Source organism: Gracilinanus agilis, chromosome 4 (genome assembly GCF_016433145.1).
Source record: "Gracilinanus agilis isolate LMUSP501 chromosome 4, AgileGrace, whole genome shotgun sequence".
Taxonomy (NCBI): Eukaryota; Metazoa; Chordata; class Mammalia; order Didelphimorphia; family Didelphidae; genus Gracilinanus; species Gracilinanus agilis.
Window position 1 is genome coordinate 472,360,876 of NC_058133.1, and position 17,152 is coordinate 472,378,027.

The 17,152-nt window shown below is 39.9% G+C and overlaps 1 protein-coding gene across 1 annotated transcript in view; it reads right to left on the reverse strand.

Moving 5' to 3' along the window:
• Positions 1–17,152, reverse strand: part of NOTCH2 (notch receptor 2) — a 173,289-nt gene that overhangs the window by 81,317 nt on the left and 74,820 nt on the right. The window contains exons 3-4 of the mRNA XM_044672526.1: positions 6,116–6,375; positions 3,780–4,115 (exon numbers count right to left, since the gene is read on the reverse strand). Of these exons, the coding sequence (XP_044528461.1) occupies positions 3,780–4,115; positions 6,116–6,375 (596 nt within the window). The remainder of the gene's footprint in view (positions 1–3,779; positions 4,116–6,115; positions 6,376–17,152) is intronic.

Sequence of the window (17,152 nt, forward strand, 5' to 3'; positions counted from 1 at the left end):
TATATATATACATATATATATATATATTTCTAAAATTAGACCAGAAAATCATAGACTCGGTACTAGAAAAGACCTTCACTTAAATCTGGCCTCAGAGACTTTTGGGTAGCTATGTGACCCTGAGGAAGTCTCTTAACCCCAATTGTGTAGCCTTTACTGTTTTTCTGTCTTGGATCTGATACATAGTATTGATTCTAAGATTAGAAGGTAAGGGAGGCGAGGAGAGAACCTTCAAGACAGTCAAACATGTACAGTATCTATTGTAATAGATACTTCACCTAAACGAGGAGACTCAGAATCACAGATAGTACATGGCAGAATTGGGATTCAAATTCAGCAGTTTAAATTAAAGTCTCTCCTTTTCACATTATTTCCTGCCCAAAATTGTAAAGGGACTAAAAGGGCAACCAGGAGGGGTTTATGGAGTAGGTCAGTAGGTGGTAGCCTTCAATTTCATGCTCAGCAGCAGAACAAGTCATTTCACCTTCTGATGACTCAGTTTCCCCATCTTTAAGTGTGATCATTAGCACATAAAAGAAGAATACTTCTGAATGCCTAAGATGTCTCTTTTTTAAAAGCCAACCCAAACTACTTCTTTGGGGTAGGAAACAATGCTGAATGATCATAGGGACCTTCTCAAAGCATCCCACCATCAGGAAGTCTTTCCCAACTAGAAGTTATTTCCTAACCCAATTGTATATTCCTAGATATATGAACTGTGAGCCCCAAAGTCTTAAATTGTGCAAAAATATAATTGTTCACAGGTTTATTGCATCATTTTTTGGTTTGCATTAGAGTGGGGTATTGTGTTTTAAGTAATGAATAGGCTCCTATAAGATGGACACTAGGTGGATTTGAATTTTTTTCCCCTCCCTCTTAACTGCAGTGTCCAACTATTGCCATAAGGCAGTGGGCACTCTATAAGTACTAAACGATGAGAGCATTTTGTTTCTCTGAAAATGGCCAATGAGGTGGCAGGAAGACCCAAGTTCAAATCCAGCCTCAGACATTTACTATCTGGGTGACTATGGGCAAGTCACTTAACTCGGTTTGCCTCAGTTTTCCCATCTATCAAATAAGCTGGAGAAGGAAATGGCAAACCACTCTGCCAAGAAAATCCCAAATGGGGTCATGAAGAATCAGACAGAACTGAACAACAACAAATCTTTTCCTTTTCCTCAATGATTCAAACATTTCACTGAAGCTCAAACATTTGTGTGAGGTAATTCAAATCAGAAATTAGATAATTTTTTCTCTAATTCTTGATGTTTCTTACTTCACCAATGAGGAATATGATTTGCTTGAAATAGTAAGGTAAGTCAGGAAGATAATTTTTGACTCCTTATTTGTAGGTCTCTGAAATCTGATGACCTGAGTTTGAGGCTATAATAATAATAATAATAATAATAATAATAATAATAATAATAATAATAGCAGCTAGCATTTATAGTCCCTGCTATGTGTCAGGCACTTTGCAAATATTATCTCATTTGATCCTCACAACAATCCTGCAAGAGAGGTTTTATAATTTACAGTTAAAGAAAAGGGGGAAAACAGAGGTTAAGAGCCTTGCACAAGGGCATAAATAAATGCCTAAATCAGAATTTGAATACAGGGTCTTCCTAACTCCAGGATCAAAGTTCTATCCACTGATCTGCCTAGTTCCTGCCATTTGGCTACATGAGTGAGTCAACATCTCAGAACTTCAGTATCCCCATCTGTAAAATGAGGGTAAGAATATTTGCCCCACCAGCCTTGTAGGGTAGTTATGGGAGGCAAATGAAATATTATAAAGCTTTTGTGATCTCAAAGTGCTATAGAAATGTGAGTTGTCATTAGGCCAGGCAGAATCTTCTCTCTTGCTAAACGTCTAGTGATTTCCTTTTTCCTGGGGAATAATATTCTGGTTTGATAGATCCCTTCCTGTACACACTCTCAGAATTCCCTAAGGTTCTTATCCTAGCTGATGGATAACAATGCAGAGAATTTCAGTGAATAATCACTCTCTCCTAGCTAAAAAACTTCCTTTATTGACTTCTTTGACTTCCTGTCATTGTTTCACAGCCAAAGCAACCCCCTGGTTTGAGGCAACTGTTAAAGGACATTTTCTACAAAGTGAAAGAGCCCTTTTTTTCTCCCCTGAAAGGTTTATACAACATTAAACCAAATGCAATCACCGGGCTCTTTGGATCTCTGCTATATCCAAATGCCAGAACATATGGAAAAGTGAAATGTTCACATGCAGGCGATTTTCTTAACCCTAAAAAAAATGCAAAGACTCTTGAAGAGTAATGGCTTCCTTTAAATGATCCTCTCCCCTGAAAGACATGGAAAAAAGACCAGACTCAGGAAACTAGGGTTCGAATATAGCCTCCAGTACCGACTGGCTGGCACCTTAAAAAACCCTTGTTGAATGAATGACTTATTGATTATGTGATTGTGGGGTCAAGTCACTCAGTCTCCGAAAGCTTCAATTTCTTTATCTGTAAGAACAAACAACCCATCTGAAAGGCTTGTTGTGAGGAAGTCACTTTGCATACCTTAAAATGCTTCATTAATGTGAGATCCTAAGAAAACAGATTTAGAGTAGCAATGAACCTCAAGTCCTAAATTCTTTTTACACATGAGGAAACTGAGAGGCAGTGAGATTAAGTGCTTGCCCACCAGGGTAACACAGCTAATAAGAATCTGACGTAGGATCTTCTCAACTCCAAGATGAGTGCCAATATACTATGCCACACTGCCTCCTCCTTTTAGGATTTATAACCATGATATTATTCATAATGCACTAATACACATTTATTCAGAGCCCAGAGTGCATTTTCTGCCTTTTGAAAGTAGAGAAACAAAAAAATCAGGGGGAAAATCAGATTAACCTCTTGAATAACATATAATTATAATGGAAGGATTTCAGGTGAATTCAGTTCATTCAGACCAAACTGAAATATATTTTCAAAACCTGTGGCTTTCACACAAGCCAAAAAAAAAAAAAAAAAAAACAACTTCTTTCCCATTCACTTCTGAGGATGGTATATACACAGAATCTAAGAGTTTCCAACTCCCTCTACAAAGCAGGGGAGAGAACTTTTTTTTGAGGCGATTCTGCTTACTTCACAGATTTTCCTCCTCTGCAGTTTTCTTTCTTTTGTTTTGTTTTGTTTTTTGTATTACTAAGACACTTGTATAAAAACAGGATTGTTGTTGCTTAGCAATTCATCTGTTCCAGCTGCTTATTCTCCAACCCCAGTTAAAATCCTCAGTTTTTGACATTCTAATTATTCAAACAAGATTCTTCAAATCTTCTTTCTTTCTCCTTTCCAATGGCACTACCTAGCATACCTAATCACATACTCTTGTATACTTCTCAGAAGTGGGCAGGGTGTGTATGTTACCTATGTATATAAAGGTATAGTGGCGAGATAAACAGATTCTGTCAATAAACAGATGTGTCTAATTTTCAATCCTTCACTCCTTTCCCATGCCTGTCCCTTTCCCATAGCTCTGTTCTCCAACTTTACCTTTAAAAGATGCAATAAAAAATTTCCTAGTCACCCATCACCATAAATACTGACATGGTAAATTGTCCTATGTTGATTTATGCACCATAAAGTATCCATAAAAGTCCTCTGCTATCTCACCACTGGAACATCATATTTATAATCTTTACACTTCTCCTTTTCCATGATTGGAAGGTTCCTTCCTTGATATGAGAGAGTCCCACCCAAAGCCACCTTCTGCTGATGTGCTCCCAGACCCAAGGGGTTCCAAGAGCTCCTTACCTGGCAGGCAGTTGCATTCAAAGGTAAAGTCTCCAGTCTGACGGCAAGTCCCTCCATTCACACATGGCGAGGGAGCGCACGGCACATAGGGACTGTCACAGTGCTGCCCAGTGAAACCCTGTGGGCACTGACACTGGTAAGAGCCTGGCAGGTTGAGGCATGTACCGCCATGCTGGCAGCGCCCAGGCAGGTCACATTCATTCAGGTCAGTGTCACACTTCTGTCCTGTGTAGCCTGCTGGGCAGCTACAGGAGAACTGGTTGGCCATGGTGGTGCATGTGCTTCCATTGGCACATGGCTGAGATAAGCAGGCATCAATCCACTGGCAGTGCTTTCCTATGGGAAAGATGGTTATATTTAGCAACTTGACAAAAATGGGGTTCCTCCATGCTACCATTCTTCAGCTCCATTCTCAATAGCAAACACAACTTTTTAGCTTACTAAAGGGAAGCACCAAATTCCTATAGTTCAGGAGGTATCAAAAGCACCTTTGGAAACCTGGCCTAAGCACCACCCAAAAGTAGGAGTGTGCAGGTTTTCTGATAACATCCCTAAATGGCTCCTTGAAGACAAGGGCTCCAAAGTATCCTATCTCAGTATCTCAGCAGCTGATCTGAATACATAAAAAGAACATGGAGTATCTCTCTGAGGCAATGGGGTAATTACTACTGTAGGTTAACTTAGCAGGAGCTCTAATAGTTATAGCATCAGGTGAAGGTGTGGATTAATTAAATAATATCTCCTTGGATTTTCATTCTTTGTACTTCAAAGATCTAGGATTTTACTAATGCTGGCACTCTTCTCTACTGATAAAACCCACTAACCTACCACACCTCAAGAGACAGTCTTCTAAGTTTGAAAAAAATTACCCTTTGGTGGTAAACCTTTTCATGATAGAGTCTTCAGCCTTCTCATGATGGAGTTCTTAAACCTTTTCAGGATGGGTCCCTTAAACTTTCTCATGATGGAGTACTTAAACCTTCTCATGATGGGGTACTTAAATCTTTTCAGCATGGGGCCCTTAAGCTTTCTCATGATTGGGTCCTTAAACTTTTTCATGATGGGGTACTTAAACCTTCTCATGATTGGGTCCTTAAACTTTCTCATGATTGGGCCCTTAAGCTTTCTCATGATGGGATCCTTCAACCTTCTCATGATAGGATCCTTCAAACTTAGTTTGTTTGCTCTTGTTGCTAGGTCTAAACTCAAGAGCTTTTTTCAGCATGGTAAGATCTTCCAGAGTTTAGCTATGCTGTTACAGCAGGAATCTTACTTACATGGTATATGTCCCCATGTACTCTATAATCTAATGTCACTGGCCTCCTTGTTACTCCTCATACAACACACTCCATCTTCTGATTCTAAGAATTTTCTCTGGCTGTCTTTCATGCCTGGAATGCTCTCCCTTCTTCATTCATCTCTTGCCTCTTGGCTTTCCCATATTTTTTCAAGACCCTGCTAAGACCTCACCATCTACACATCTACAGGAAATCTGACTGGATCTCTCTTAATGCTTGTGCCTTCTCTGTTGATCATCTCGAGTTTATCTTCCTTTCTTCCCCTTCCTCTCCCTCACTTCCTCCCTCTCTCTGTCTCTGTCTCTCTTCTCAGGATGATGACACTTGTTTGCTGAGGTGTGTGGCAATATGTAAACTCCGTAGATACTTCCTTTTATCAGAAGAGAAAGAAATACTCTAGCAATGAGCTCTTCTTAAAAATAAACACTCTTTGTGAAACAGCTTTATCTAGAAAGGTTTGCCCAAATCCCAATCATTGCTTATCTTTAGTTTTACTTATTTAACTTTTCTTTTAATCATGGGCTGGCTAAAGGAGATGAATGATTTCTGCTTCCTTACCTAAGGTGAAAGGATGAATTCCCTTTGGCATCCTTTCCTGGACTCACTTGAAAACCCAGAGTTGTGCCAAAAGGTAATTCCTCCAAGGTAAAATACCCTCATACTGCTTTTCTTAAATAAACCTCTTCTGTCTCTGTAGGCAAGACCAATGATTTATCATTCAATGCCTGAGGTAGGGTAGAGGGAAATGAGGGACAGTTGTTTGCTTGGGGTTTGGATGATAAATTCTCTGAATTTCTGAAGGGCAAACTGCTCAGATCACATCCCAGACAGATCACTTCTTTCTCCTTTTCCCTCTTCCCCTTCTTGAAAGGCCAGAGTATAAGGAAATATTTGTTTTTGGCATAGGTGGAAGAAAATATCCCATAATCCTTCTATTCTAGAGGATGCCTTTAAGATTAGACATCAGGAACTATCAAAGACAAAGGAGAGCCTCCAGACAAGGATGAAGGAGGCACTAACCTGAATCCCAATCCCTACCTGTACGGCCTGATGGGCAGATGCATTCGTAGGTGTCTTGGCTACGCGTGATACAAGTGCCTCCATGCAGGCATGGACGGGAGACAAAGCACAGGTGGGAGGTGGAGTACTGGCAGTCCTCACCCGTGAAGCCTGGCGCACAGCGGCACGTGGCCTTCCCCTGCATGGCCAGAGGCACACAGGTTCCTCCATTCTGGCATCGGGTCCTCTCACAGGGATCCTGCTGCTGGCAATACTCTCCTAGGAAGCCCTCTGGACACCTGCACAAAGGAAAGAGTTGTCCATAAAAATGACAACTGACAAGAAACCATTCTCTTTGATGACCCCTGGCTCATTCAGCTTTGCACACACATTTCTTTTAAGGCAGCATGGAAAGTTTTCCTCCCATTCCTATATCAAAGACCAGTCTGGGCTTTAGCAAAGAGCAGCATGAAGAAATTTAAATGAAACAGATGAAAAGATCAATGTGGGGACATTTAAGCATCCCATCCACTCTGCTGCCTGCTCCAAGGGGCTCACGCTGATCAGAGATCTTAGCCTGAGAGCTGGAAGGGATCAGCTTCTGACTTAGGGACATCCTCATAAGCCATCTGGTCCAATGCCCTCATTTTATAGATGAGGAAACTGAAGGTTTAAGTGACTTGGCCACTATCACAGAAGTGAGAAGTATCAAAGCTAAATTTCAAACCCAACATTCTTTCCATTAAGTCACATTGTTTCAGGTGTTTAAGTTTAGTTGGCCATCTCAGGGAAGAGAAGAAAAGTGAGTGATAGGATTATAATGGATTTGACTGTGTTAGGAAGGGGAGTCAAGGCTAACCAACAGAGCACAAGAATCAGTGGAGACCCCCACCCCCAAGCTGGAAGCTAAGCTCCTTGCAGGTAGGGACTGTTTCCCTTCTGTCTTGTATCCCCAGAAACTAGCACAATGCTTGACACAGAGTACATATTTAATATGTACTTACTGATTAATAGTCCAAACCCCATGAAAGCCTAGAAGCCAAATTTTGTCTGATGACCAGCCTACCTAAGTTGAAGATCATTACCAAAAGGCTAACGACCAGTTAAGGGCATTTTTTAGCCACTACAACTCATGAAATTGCCTACTAAGTTTTACAAAAGTGTGTCCAGGAAACTATTCTCACATTGTCATAAGCTATTGAACATACACATTTTCACATGCATACATAATTTTTATATTTTGTAAAGGAACCAAACATTTCTTTTTTTTTCTTTTACCAATTACATGTAATAACAAATTTCCACATGTTTTCCAAAGTTATATGATTCAAATTGTCTCCCTCCCTCTTTCCTCTACCCCTCCCAGAGTTGGTAAGCAATTTAATCTGGGTCATACACATATTATCATGTAAAACATATTTCCATATTAGAACCAACAATTTTAAACTTTAGGTATCCACTGGCCAGGAATGTAGTTGAGAATTCCTGTTTGGCTATGGGTTGGACAAGATGGCCAGAAGTCCCTTCTAGCTCTGACATTCAGGGTGATTCTTACAATCTGCATCAGTTGGAGAGACCCCCCAAACTGATTAAATCAGTCATCTGAAGTACTGAAGCAATGGATTTCACATGTGTTCCTTTCTTTTTCATTCCCACAGCTGCCACTTCTTGTTTAGCCCCTTAACACCTCATACCTAGACTATCATAATAGCATCGTAGGATTTCACCCTGCCTGTAAACTAGCCTAGAATCTTACTAAAACCACTTCCATCATGGCATTTCTCAGCTCGGAATCCCTCATCAGCTCTCCATGGTCTACCAAGTGTTCAAGACGTTCCAAATCTCTCTTCCAGACAAACTAGTCCTCTTACTGTCCCTAAAACATAACCGACTTCTGCCTTTGTGACCATTTCTGAGTCTTGGTTTCCTCAACTACAAAAACAGGAAGGTTGGCCAGCATAATCTCTAAGTTCTCTGCCAGCTCTTAATATTTTAGGTGCTTATCACTCCTCACTTGAAGGGCCCCTCATTACTTTTCTCTGATTGCATCAATCCCATCACTCTTCAAGACCTAGTTCAATTCTTATCTCTTCTTTTAAGAGCTTTTCCTCAGCCTAGAGTAACCTCCCTCTTCTGAACTTCTACCCGACTGTACCAAGGAGCTCTAATAAGGATGATATAGTATGAATCTTCATTTAGCCCCTATGTTTGAGATCATTTACATTTGACCATCTATGTGAAGTATAAATGGATGCTGTATGATATGTTTCTTTGTGTACATGTACACCTAATAAAATCTGCAAGGACTGAAATATTTTTTCTGGGGGAGGAAATAGTGAGTATGTCAGATAAGGAAAATATTTTCCAAGAGACTATGACCATAAAACAATTAGTAAATGATGAGAGACAGGGGTCTGGGAGGAAGGATAGTCATGAGGGGCAAAGAATCCACAATGGCAACATACAAGAGCCAGGAATGGTTTTAGCTTCCTAAGCAACCAGGGGCTGATTTTAAGGTGAACAGAAAAGAGAGAGGAAACATCCTGGTTGAGGCACCAGAAACTGATAGCAAATGATCTATGCATATTTTTTTATTCTCCTTACCCAATATCCCCATCTCAGCTGCAGTCACTATCCAAGCCTGGACTATCAAAGTTATAACTGCTTAGGAGTTCATAACCCAAATTATCCTGAGGATAATTCCAGGAAGGTATTTCTCCATCTTCTGTTGATTTGCTCACTATTCCATAGTCTAGGTTTTGAAACTTATTTCTAGATTTTGGACTGCTAGCAGACCTCAAAATAAATGACCATGCTATCTCCCTAAATAAGGCTTGATCCCTACCCTCAAATGATTTGCAGCCTAGAAGAGAAGACAAAAGTATAGGAAAAGCACAATCTATTAAGAAAATTCTGAGGAGGGAGAAATTACTTCTAACTTTGATGGACATGAGCCCACCCTTGAGAATCAGAAGCAGGCAGAGATTAGGAAAATATATATTCCAGATGCAGGAAATTATGAGAATAGAGGTACAGAGATGAAAAAGAATAGGCCATGCTTGAGGTATAATGAATAGCCCAGGATGGTTGGTGCAGAGAATACATCAAGAAGGAATAATGTGAGATAATACTGACGATGTAGGCTGTACTCAGTTTATCAAAGGTTCCACAGGTAACCGAATTTAGATTTAATTCATCAGCAATATGAAATCACTGAAGGTTTTTGGGCAGAAGTAACTTCATCCAATATATATACACTTATAATACACACAGACTCAACAAATGTTCGATCATTTCAGACATGTCTGATTCTGTGACTCCATTTTGGAGTTTTCTTGGCAAAGATACTAAAATGGTTTGCCATTTCCTTCTCCAGCTCATTTTATAGATGAGGAACTGAGGCCAACAGGGTTAAGTGACTTAAGTCACATAGCTACTAAAATGTCTAAGGCTGGATTTGAACTCAAAAAGGTGTCTTCCTGATTCCAAAACCCAGTGCTCTATCCATCGTACCACCTAGCTACTTCTGTACAACAAAGAGAGATTCCCGAATATTCTTGACAACTCAACTAATAAAACATTCGGGAACTAGAGTATCATTACAGACAAAATTGTTGTAGTATGTTATTGTAGTTGTACTGAAAAGACATTTAGTGATAATATAGCAGATGAGCTTATATCCCCATGCCTTCATTCAGCTGCAAAATTCATTTAATCTATCTGTTCGTTCTCTCTCTCTCTCTCTCTCTCTCTGTCTCTCTCTCTCTCTCTCTCTCTCTCTCTCTGTCTCTCTCTCTCTCTCTCTCCCTAAATCTACATACGTACCCACATACATACATAAAATTAGTCTAGTAGTGGTGATGTGTAGAACTAGGAAACTGCAATGAGGCAGATGGGTTAGAAAGCTATTTTGTAAATGGCTTTTTTGGTAAAAAATTTTGTAATAGTAAGAAGGAGTGAGAACTAATGTAGGGTGAGAGTTCATTCAATTCATTCAATAAATATTTACTAAGCACCGTTTGGGGAGGCACAACATATGAAAGAATAGAAAGGAAAAGTTAGGCAGTAAAGATACCATAGGGATAGATGACAGGATTGACAAATGACTGAATGAGGGAGGGTAAGGAAGAGGGAGGACACAAAGATGACTCAGGTTCCGTGACTGGGAAAATGGTGGTACCATAAAAAGAAATAGAGAAATTAAAAGCAAGGGCAAATCTGGGGGAAAGAGAACTCATTCAATTTTGGTATGTTCAGTTTACATTGCCAATGAGTCCTTCTGATTATGATTTCCAGCAAGAATTTAAGCTGAAGCTCAGAAGGAATGTTAAGGTTATCACTATAGATCCCTACCAACATGATACCATGGAAATAAGAGAGATAATAAGAGGAAATGTGTACAAAAAGAATACCAAGAATAGACATGAGGAGTAAACAGGTAAACATATTTTTGAGGAATAGAAGCCAGAAAAGCATGTGGTAAAGATATGGTCAGAGAACTAGGAAGAGAAACATGAGAGTACTGTATCACAGACAGAGATAAGCATATCATGAAGCAGGTAATAAACAGTGTTAAATGCCTTATAGGGATCCCAAGAGGAAGAGGAGACACAAAATGCCATTAGTGGCCTTTAAAAAAAGTTTCAGGGCAGTAGTTTAGGTTAAAGAGAGGTTCCAATGAACTGAGGAGTAAATTGGTTATTAGAAGCAGAGACAGTGACTATTAGCTTGAAGTGTGACATCCAATTTAGTGAGCACACGAAAGCTATTATGGGCAAGATTTTATACATCCTTCTGGACTGAGGATTAAGAACTGAGTAAACAGGGGCAGCTGGGTAGCTCAGTGGATTGAGAGTCAAGCCTAGAGTCGGAGGTCCTAGGTTCAAATCCAGCCTCAGACACTTCCCAGCTGTGTGATCCTGGGCAAGTCACTTGACCCCCATTGCCCACCCTTGCCACTCTTCCACCAAGGAGCCAATACACAGAAGTTAAGGGTTTAAAAAAAAAAGAACTGAGTAAACACCAAATCCTGACTGCTAGATGTTCCCTGGGTTGTAAGAGAATGGTTCATTACTTTACTTCCCCCTTCAAATGTGTGCCTGTGTGTGATTCTGCCTAAATTGTTTCATTCAGTTTCCTTTCAAACTCAATTTCCTATTTTCTCCCCACTAAAGCCAAATTTCTCTTTCCTCTCTACCTACTCTCTGAAATCCAATTTTCATCCTTATCATTTCATAGAAACTACTGCTAGAGATAGCATTAATTTCCTCCTTGACAAACCAAGTTTTTATCTTGGTTGACTTCTCTACTTCATGTTATTCCAATCATCCCACCTCCCTTCTTGGAGATCTTTCTACACTTGACTTCTATGTCACTTCCACCTTACTAATTGCCCTCTTCTGGTGATTCATCTTGATTCTGAACATTTTCACTGGCTATCTCCCATGTTTCTCCCCCTTCATCTCTGTTTCCTGGTTTTCTTCAAGTCTCAGCTAATGACCCATGCAAGAAGCCTTGCCTAATCCTCCTTAATTTCAGTGTTTTCCTTCTGAAATTAGCTCCAATTTATCCTACAGATATCTTATTTATGCATAGTTGTTTGCATGTTGTGGCCTCCAGTAGATTTGAGCTACTCAAGGGCTAGGATTGCCTTTTCTCTTTCTTTGTATCTGCAGTTTTTAGTACAGTGCCTGGCACACAGTAGGTATTTAATACTGGATCCCTTCTCAATGGAAAAAAAATCATAATTAAAGAAAATGCTAAATTTCTATTAAATGTTGGTGAAAATAAAGATGTAACCCCCCCTTCAAGTCACCAAAAATCTATCTGTGAACCACTTGGAGGAGGGTATTTATAAACTTGACATTAAGAATTCCTGTTTTAGAAATTATCTATTCTAATCCCTACTTTGTGTAAAAATCCCTTCTACTGCACTAAATTTGACATACATTTATTAAATGTCTACCATATACAGATTTTTAGCAAAATATCTGATGAGTTCTTTCATGACATTCTTCTGGAAAAGATGTTAAGATAAGGACTATCCAATTATACAATGTGAAGGATTTGCAAGTGCTTGAATGCCGAGACTCCACGAGTATTTATTTGTTATTTTTTGTCATGTGAAACACATTTCCATACTGGTCATTGTTGTAAGAGCACCTTCAAACAAAACAACCCCCCCCAAGAAACCCATAAATACACTGCTGTGAAAGATAGCATTCTTTGATCCACCTCCATCTGACTCCAACAGTTCTTTCTCAAGAGTATTTATTAATGTTACTTAGCATTGGTTCTCCAGTGGAATCCTAAGAGATCTGGGGTCTAGGCATTTTAACATTTTTTTCAATGACATAGATAAAAGCTTGCATAAGCTTACTAATTAAACTTAAGAGATGAGAGCTATAGTGTGTCTAACACAATCAAGATCTAAAAAAACTGCACAGGCTAGAGCACTGGGCTGAATCCAATAAAATGAAATGCCATGGGGACAAATGTAAACCTTATACTTGGGATTTAAAAAAATCCACTTTCCAAGGAGAGGATGTGGGAGGCATGGTTAGTCAGCAGTCTGTCTAAAAAAGATTTGGGGATTTTGGTGGTCTGCATGGTCCATGAGTCAACAATGTGGTGTGGAAGCCAAAAAAGCTAATGAAATCTTGGGCTGCGTCAAAAGAAGCATAATTTCCCAGATTAAAGAGGTGGCAAAGACCCGGTACACTGCTCTGGTCTGACAAAGAGAACATTGGTAAACTAGAGAGTGCCCAAAGGAGAGCAGCTAGGATGGTCAAGGGCTTCTTGTCTATGCTAGAAGAGGATCAGTCAAAAAAACCTAGAAAAGAGAATGGGCATAAGGGCTCATTTTGCATTATTTGGTGACTATTATGGAGCAGGGGCATGAGATTTATTCGTTTTGGTGTCAGAGTGGAGGAAAAAAGGAGATATGAGAGAAGGCTGCTTGATATGAGGAAAATTCCTAAGAATTAGAACTGTCTAAAGCAAATGAGCTGCCTAGGGAAATGATGGCTGGGTTTCTCTTCACTAAAAGTCTTAAAGGCTGGATGTTATAATGAGAAATTCCTTTTAAGAGATGGATTAGACTAGACGGCTGCTTAGGTCAAGTCCCACTTTAAATTTCTATGGTTCATAAGGTTTTTGTGACACAAAGATAAAAAACAAACAGCCCCTTCCCTCAAGGACTTATAAACCTACACACACACACAGACCCCCTTCCCAAAGTAGAGTGTGATCCAGGGGTCAGTACATTCTGGACAGGAGGGATAGCCAGTGCAAGGACACTAAGATGAGAGGTAGTATGTCATGTGTAAGGAACAGCAAACAGGTCTGTGTGCCTACTTCTATTGACAGGGAGTTCTCTACCTTACAAGATAACTAGTTCCCACTGCTGTTCAAAAGCTCTTCCTCATATTGATCTGTGAACTTCTTCCTGATAGCTTACACCTCTTGGTTTTCCTTTGGCCCTCTGGACCATTATAGAACAAGCCCACTCCCAAAGCTACATGATAGCTTTTGAAATATTTGAAAACCGTTAGCATATCACTCCTTAATCTTCTCTTCTTCCAGCTAAACATTCCTTTTTTCCTCAGCTATTCTTCATTTAATGGGATTTCCAGAATATTTATTATCCTGGTTGCCCTCTTCTAGTTGACCAACAGCCTCATTCTCATTTGGCAATAATGTTCTTAAAATGTAGAGCCAAAACTCAACACAGATTTCCAGAAGATACAATTTGACCTGTGTAGAATCCAGTAGGATTATTTTGGATACTACTTTAGTTTTTTTGTTTTAAATATAAGTATCAGCAGTGTTAATAAATTAAATTTACATTGATTTTGTGTAACTAAGAACTCAGGTCTTTTTCCTATGAAGTATTAAGCCATATTTCTCCATCTTGTACTTGTGCAATTGATTTTTTAGGAAATTACAGGATATGGCAGGATTGTGTAACAGAAAATCATCTATGGAGTCAGGAAGACCTAGAAGTCTCGCCTCTGACACATATTTGCTGTACCACGCTCCAAGTGCCCAGACAACTCTCATAAGACTATTATTTTCAGAACAGTTGCCAATTTATACTAGTAGTGGGTCTTTACTCATTGGGAGTACCCCACACTAATGGCAAAAAAAAATTCTAAAATGTGATTCATTCTTTCATTCAACCACTGCCTTATTAAGCACTTAAATATACTCTGCTATAATAAAGGACACAGGTCCTAATTCCAAGGAACTTCCATATAGGAGTGATGACTGGGATAAATAAACAGGTACATAGAATATGAGAAATGCATAAGAGGAGTACAAAGTAATAGGTCTTCAGATGAAAAAGGGCTCAATCAAGACCTTTACAAAGGAGGCTGAACAGAGACTTTAAGGCAGTGGTTCCCAAACTTTTTTGGCCTACCGCCCCCTTTCCAGAAAAAATATTACTTAGCCCCCTGGAAATTAATTTTTTTTAATTTTAATAGCAATTAATAGGAAAGATAAATGCACCTGTGGCTATCACTGCTCCCCTGGATCGCTGCAGCACCCACCAGGGGGCGGTAGCGCCCACTTTGGGAATCACTGCTTTAAGGTTTAATCTCACAACAGTGTGTAGACTGGTTTTGATGAAGGGATGGAGAAATCCAAGCACAGCGATAAGGAAGGCCTAAATTAACATAGAAACAGGGGAAATGGTAAGGTGAGGAGAAGTACAAGAGATATTGTGAAGGAAGACTTGGCAATCCATTAGACAATCAAAAATGGCATATGTTGAGAGAATGGGCAACCAAGTGAGAATAGTGATGCTGCTGATAAAGGGAGAGATGACAGGAGGGTATCAATTTAAAGGGAGGAAATTATTTCCCTTCTAGACATGCTGATCTTAAGATGGCAGTTGGACCTTGAAGTAGGCTACTGGAAATGTGTATGTTACAGGAGAGATTGGGTCTAGAGAGAGAACTGGGCACTCTTCACAGAAAGGTGATCGCTAAAGCTAGAAATGTAAAAGAGATCTCTCTAAGGGAAAAAAAGTGTTCAATTTTATTACCCTGGCTTTGGCAGAGGATTCTAGTCAATCTAGATCAATCTGAAAATTGCCATATTATTATTACATAGTATTGATTCTAAGACGTAAGGTAAGAGTTTATTATTTTTTTAAAAATAGTATATAAGCATTAACTGATTCCAAAACTCATGTAGAAGCAAATTCTGTAGCCTACCTTCTAAGCTCTACTTAAGGATAACTAATTTAGGGCTGCAAGAGATTTTAGAGGTTATCTAGTCCAACCTCCTCATTTTACAGAGGGGAAAATGGAAGTCCAGAGAGCCCAATGACTTGCCGCAGGTAAGAAGCAGGGCCAGGATTTAAATCCAGGTCCCTTCAAATCCAGCACAGTTTTCACTTCATGCCTCTGATGGCCCTGGCCCAGTGAAACAAATCAGTTCCAAGAAGTCAGGATGACCCTGAGGGCACAGCTTGCCTACCAGGAGCTCTCCTTGATAGCCTAAATTACAAATATGAAATCAGGGAGCAATCGTGAGGGGGGTACAATGAGGAAGGAAGCCAAAAGGACTGGCTGGAAAGAGACAACCCAAGCCTTCTGGGGAGCATTCCTGCTCTGCTGGGAGATGGAAAATGGGGCATCTCTGTTTCCTAGGGTTACCAAAGGATTTGGTGCCTGAAAATAAAAGGGTCGACAGTTCTGGTTTTGTTTTTTTTTTCCTCAAGTCGTTTCAGTGCAGTCATGCACTGAAGCAGGAGGCCAGACTCTAAGGCATCTCAACTTTCCTCCCAGCTAGCTCTGCCATTTTATTAAGTACATTTCTAGCCCGCCTTTAGAGAGCTGCCCAGAGCCTTTAATACAAAAACAGCATGTGGGAAAGGTGCATATGAAAAACTCTCTAAAGAAAACCTGAGTAAATCTAACAGCTGCCTGCCATTCTCAATCTTGTATAGATTCAACTCCCTCCTGGAGTGTATTCACCATTGATTTCAGCTACTCCCTCCCTGGTTCCTTTCTAGTTCACTCCAATCTCTCCTCTGACTCTGGAACTTTGAAAGAAAATAAATCACAGGCAGGGCTATGAAAGCAGAGTAATACATTTTTTTAAAAGAGAGTGCTTTTTCATGAAGTAATTCCAAGAACTAATCTGAATGCTTATCAGAGCCAAACAACCACATTCGGTTCCTTTTCTTGGAGGGAAAAAAACAAAAAAACAACAAAAAACTTATGTATCAGGAGGGTATCCAATCCTTTAACTTTATTGCTCATCACACACACACACACACACACACACACACACACACACACACACACACACACACACACNCACACACACACACACACACACACACACACACACACACACACACACACACACACACACACACAAACTAGGAACTCTTCCTAATAAAAGGTTTGCATCTCTTCCCTTTGAAAAAATACTTACACAGCCCCCCCACCAAAGAAACTGATGAGAACCAGACCTCCACTCAATTCCATCCCCAGTAGCCTGGATTAGTTCACATGTAGACACTTTACAGATTTTAGCAATGCTGGGATTTGAATATCAATTCCAATGGCTATAGTTCAGGATCAGTTTCCCTAGTAATGAAGGACAGAAAGATTTGTTCTTTTAAGTTTCCTATGTGAATAGCCACTCGTCTAGAGAAAAGCTCAGCACTGTGGCTGCTTGTGGCAGCTCCAAGATGACTGAAGCCTGAACAGGAAATAAGCCCCCTTTCCAAATAAAAGCCAGTGTTCTTTCTTGCCTGGGTTTTTTCCATCCAGGGCTCTGTATCAGCAGGGTGAACACAAATTGCATCCCAGAGCTTTGAGGCATTTCTTTAACTGGGGTCTGATCATTAAAAAAAAAAAACAAAAAAACAAAAAAAAAACAGAGAGAGTGAGAGAGAGAGAGAGAGAGAGAGAAGGGAGAAAGGGAAGAGAGAGAAAGGGAAAGAGAGAGGAAGAGAAACAGAGAGAGAGGGAGGGAGTGAAGGGGAAGAGAGAGAAGGAGGGAGGGAGAGAGAAAGAGAGAGAGAGAAAGAGAGAGAGAGAGAAGAGAGAGAGA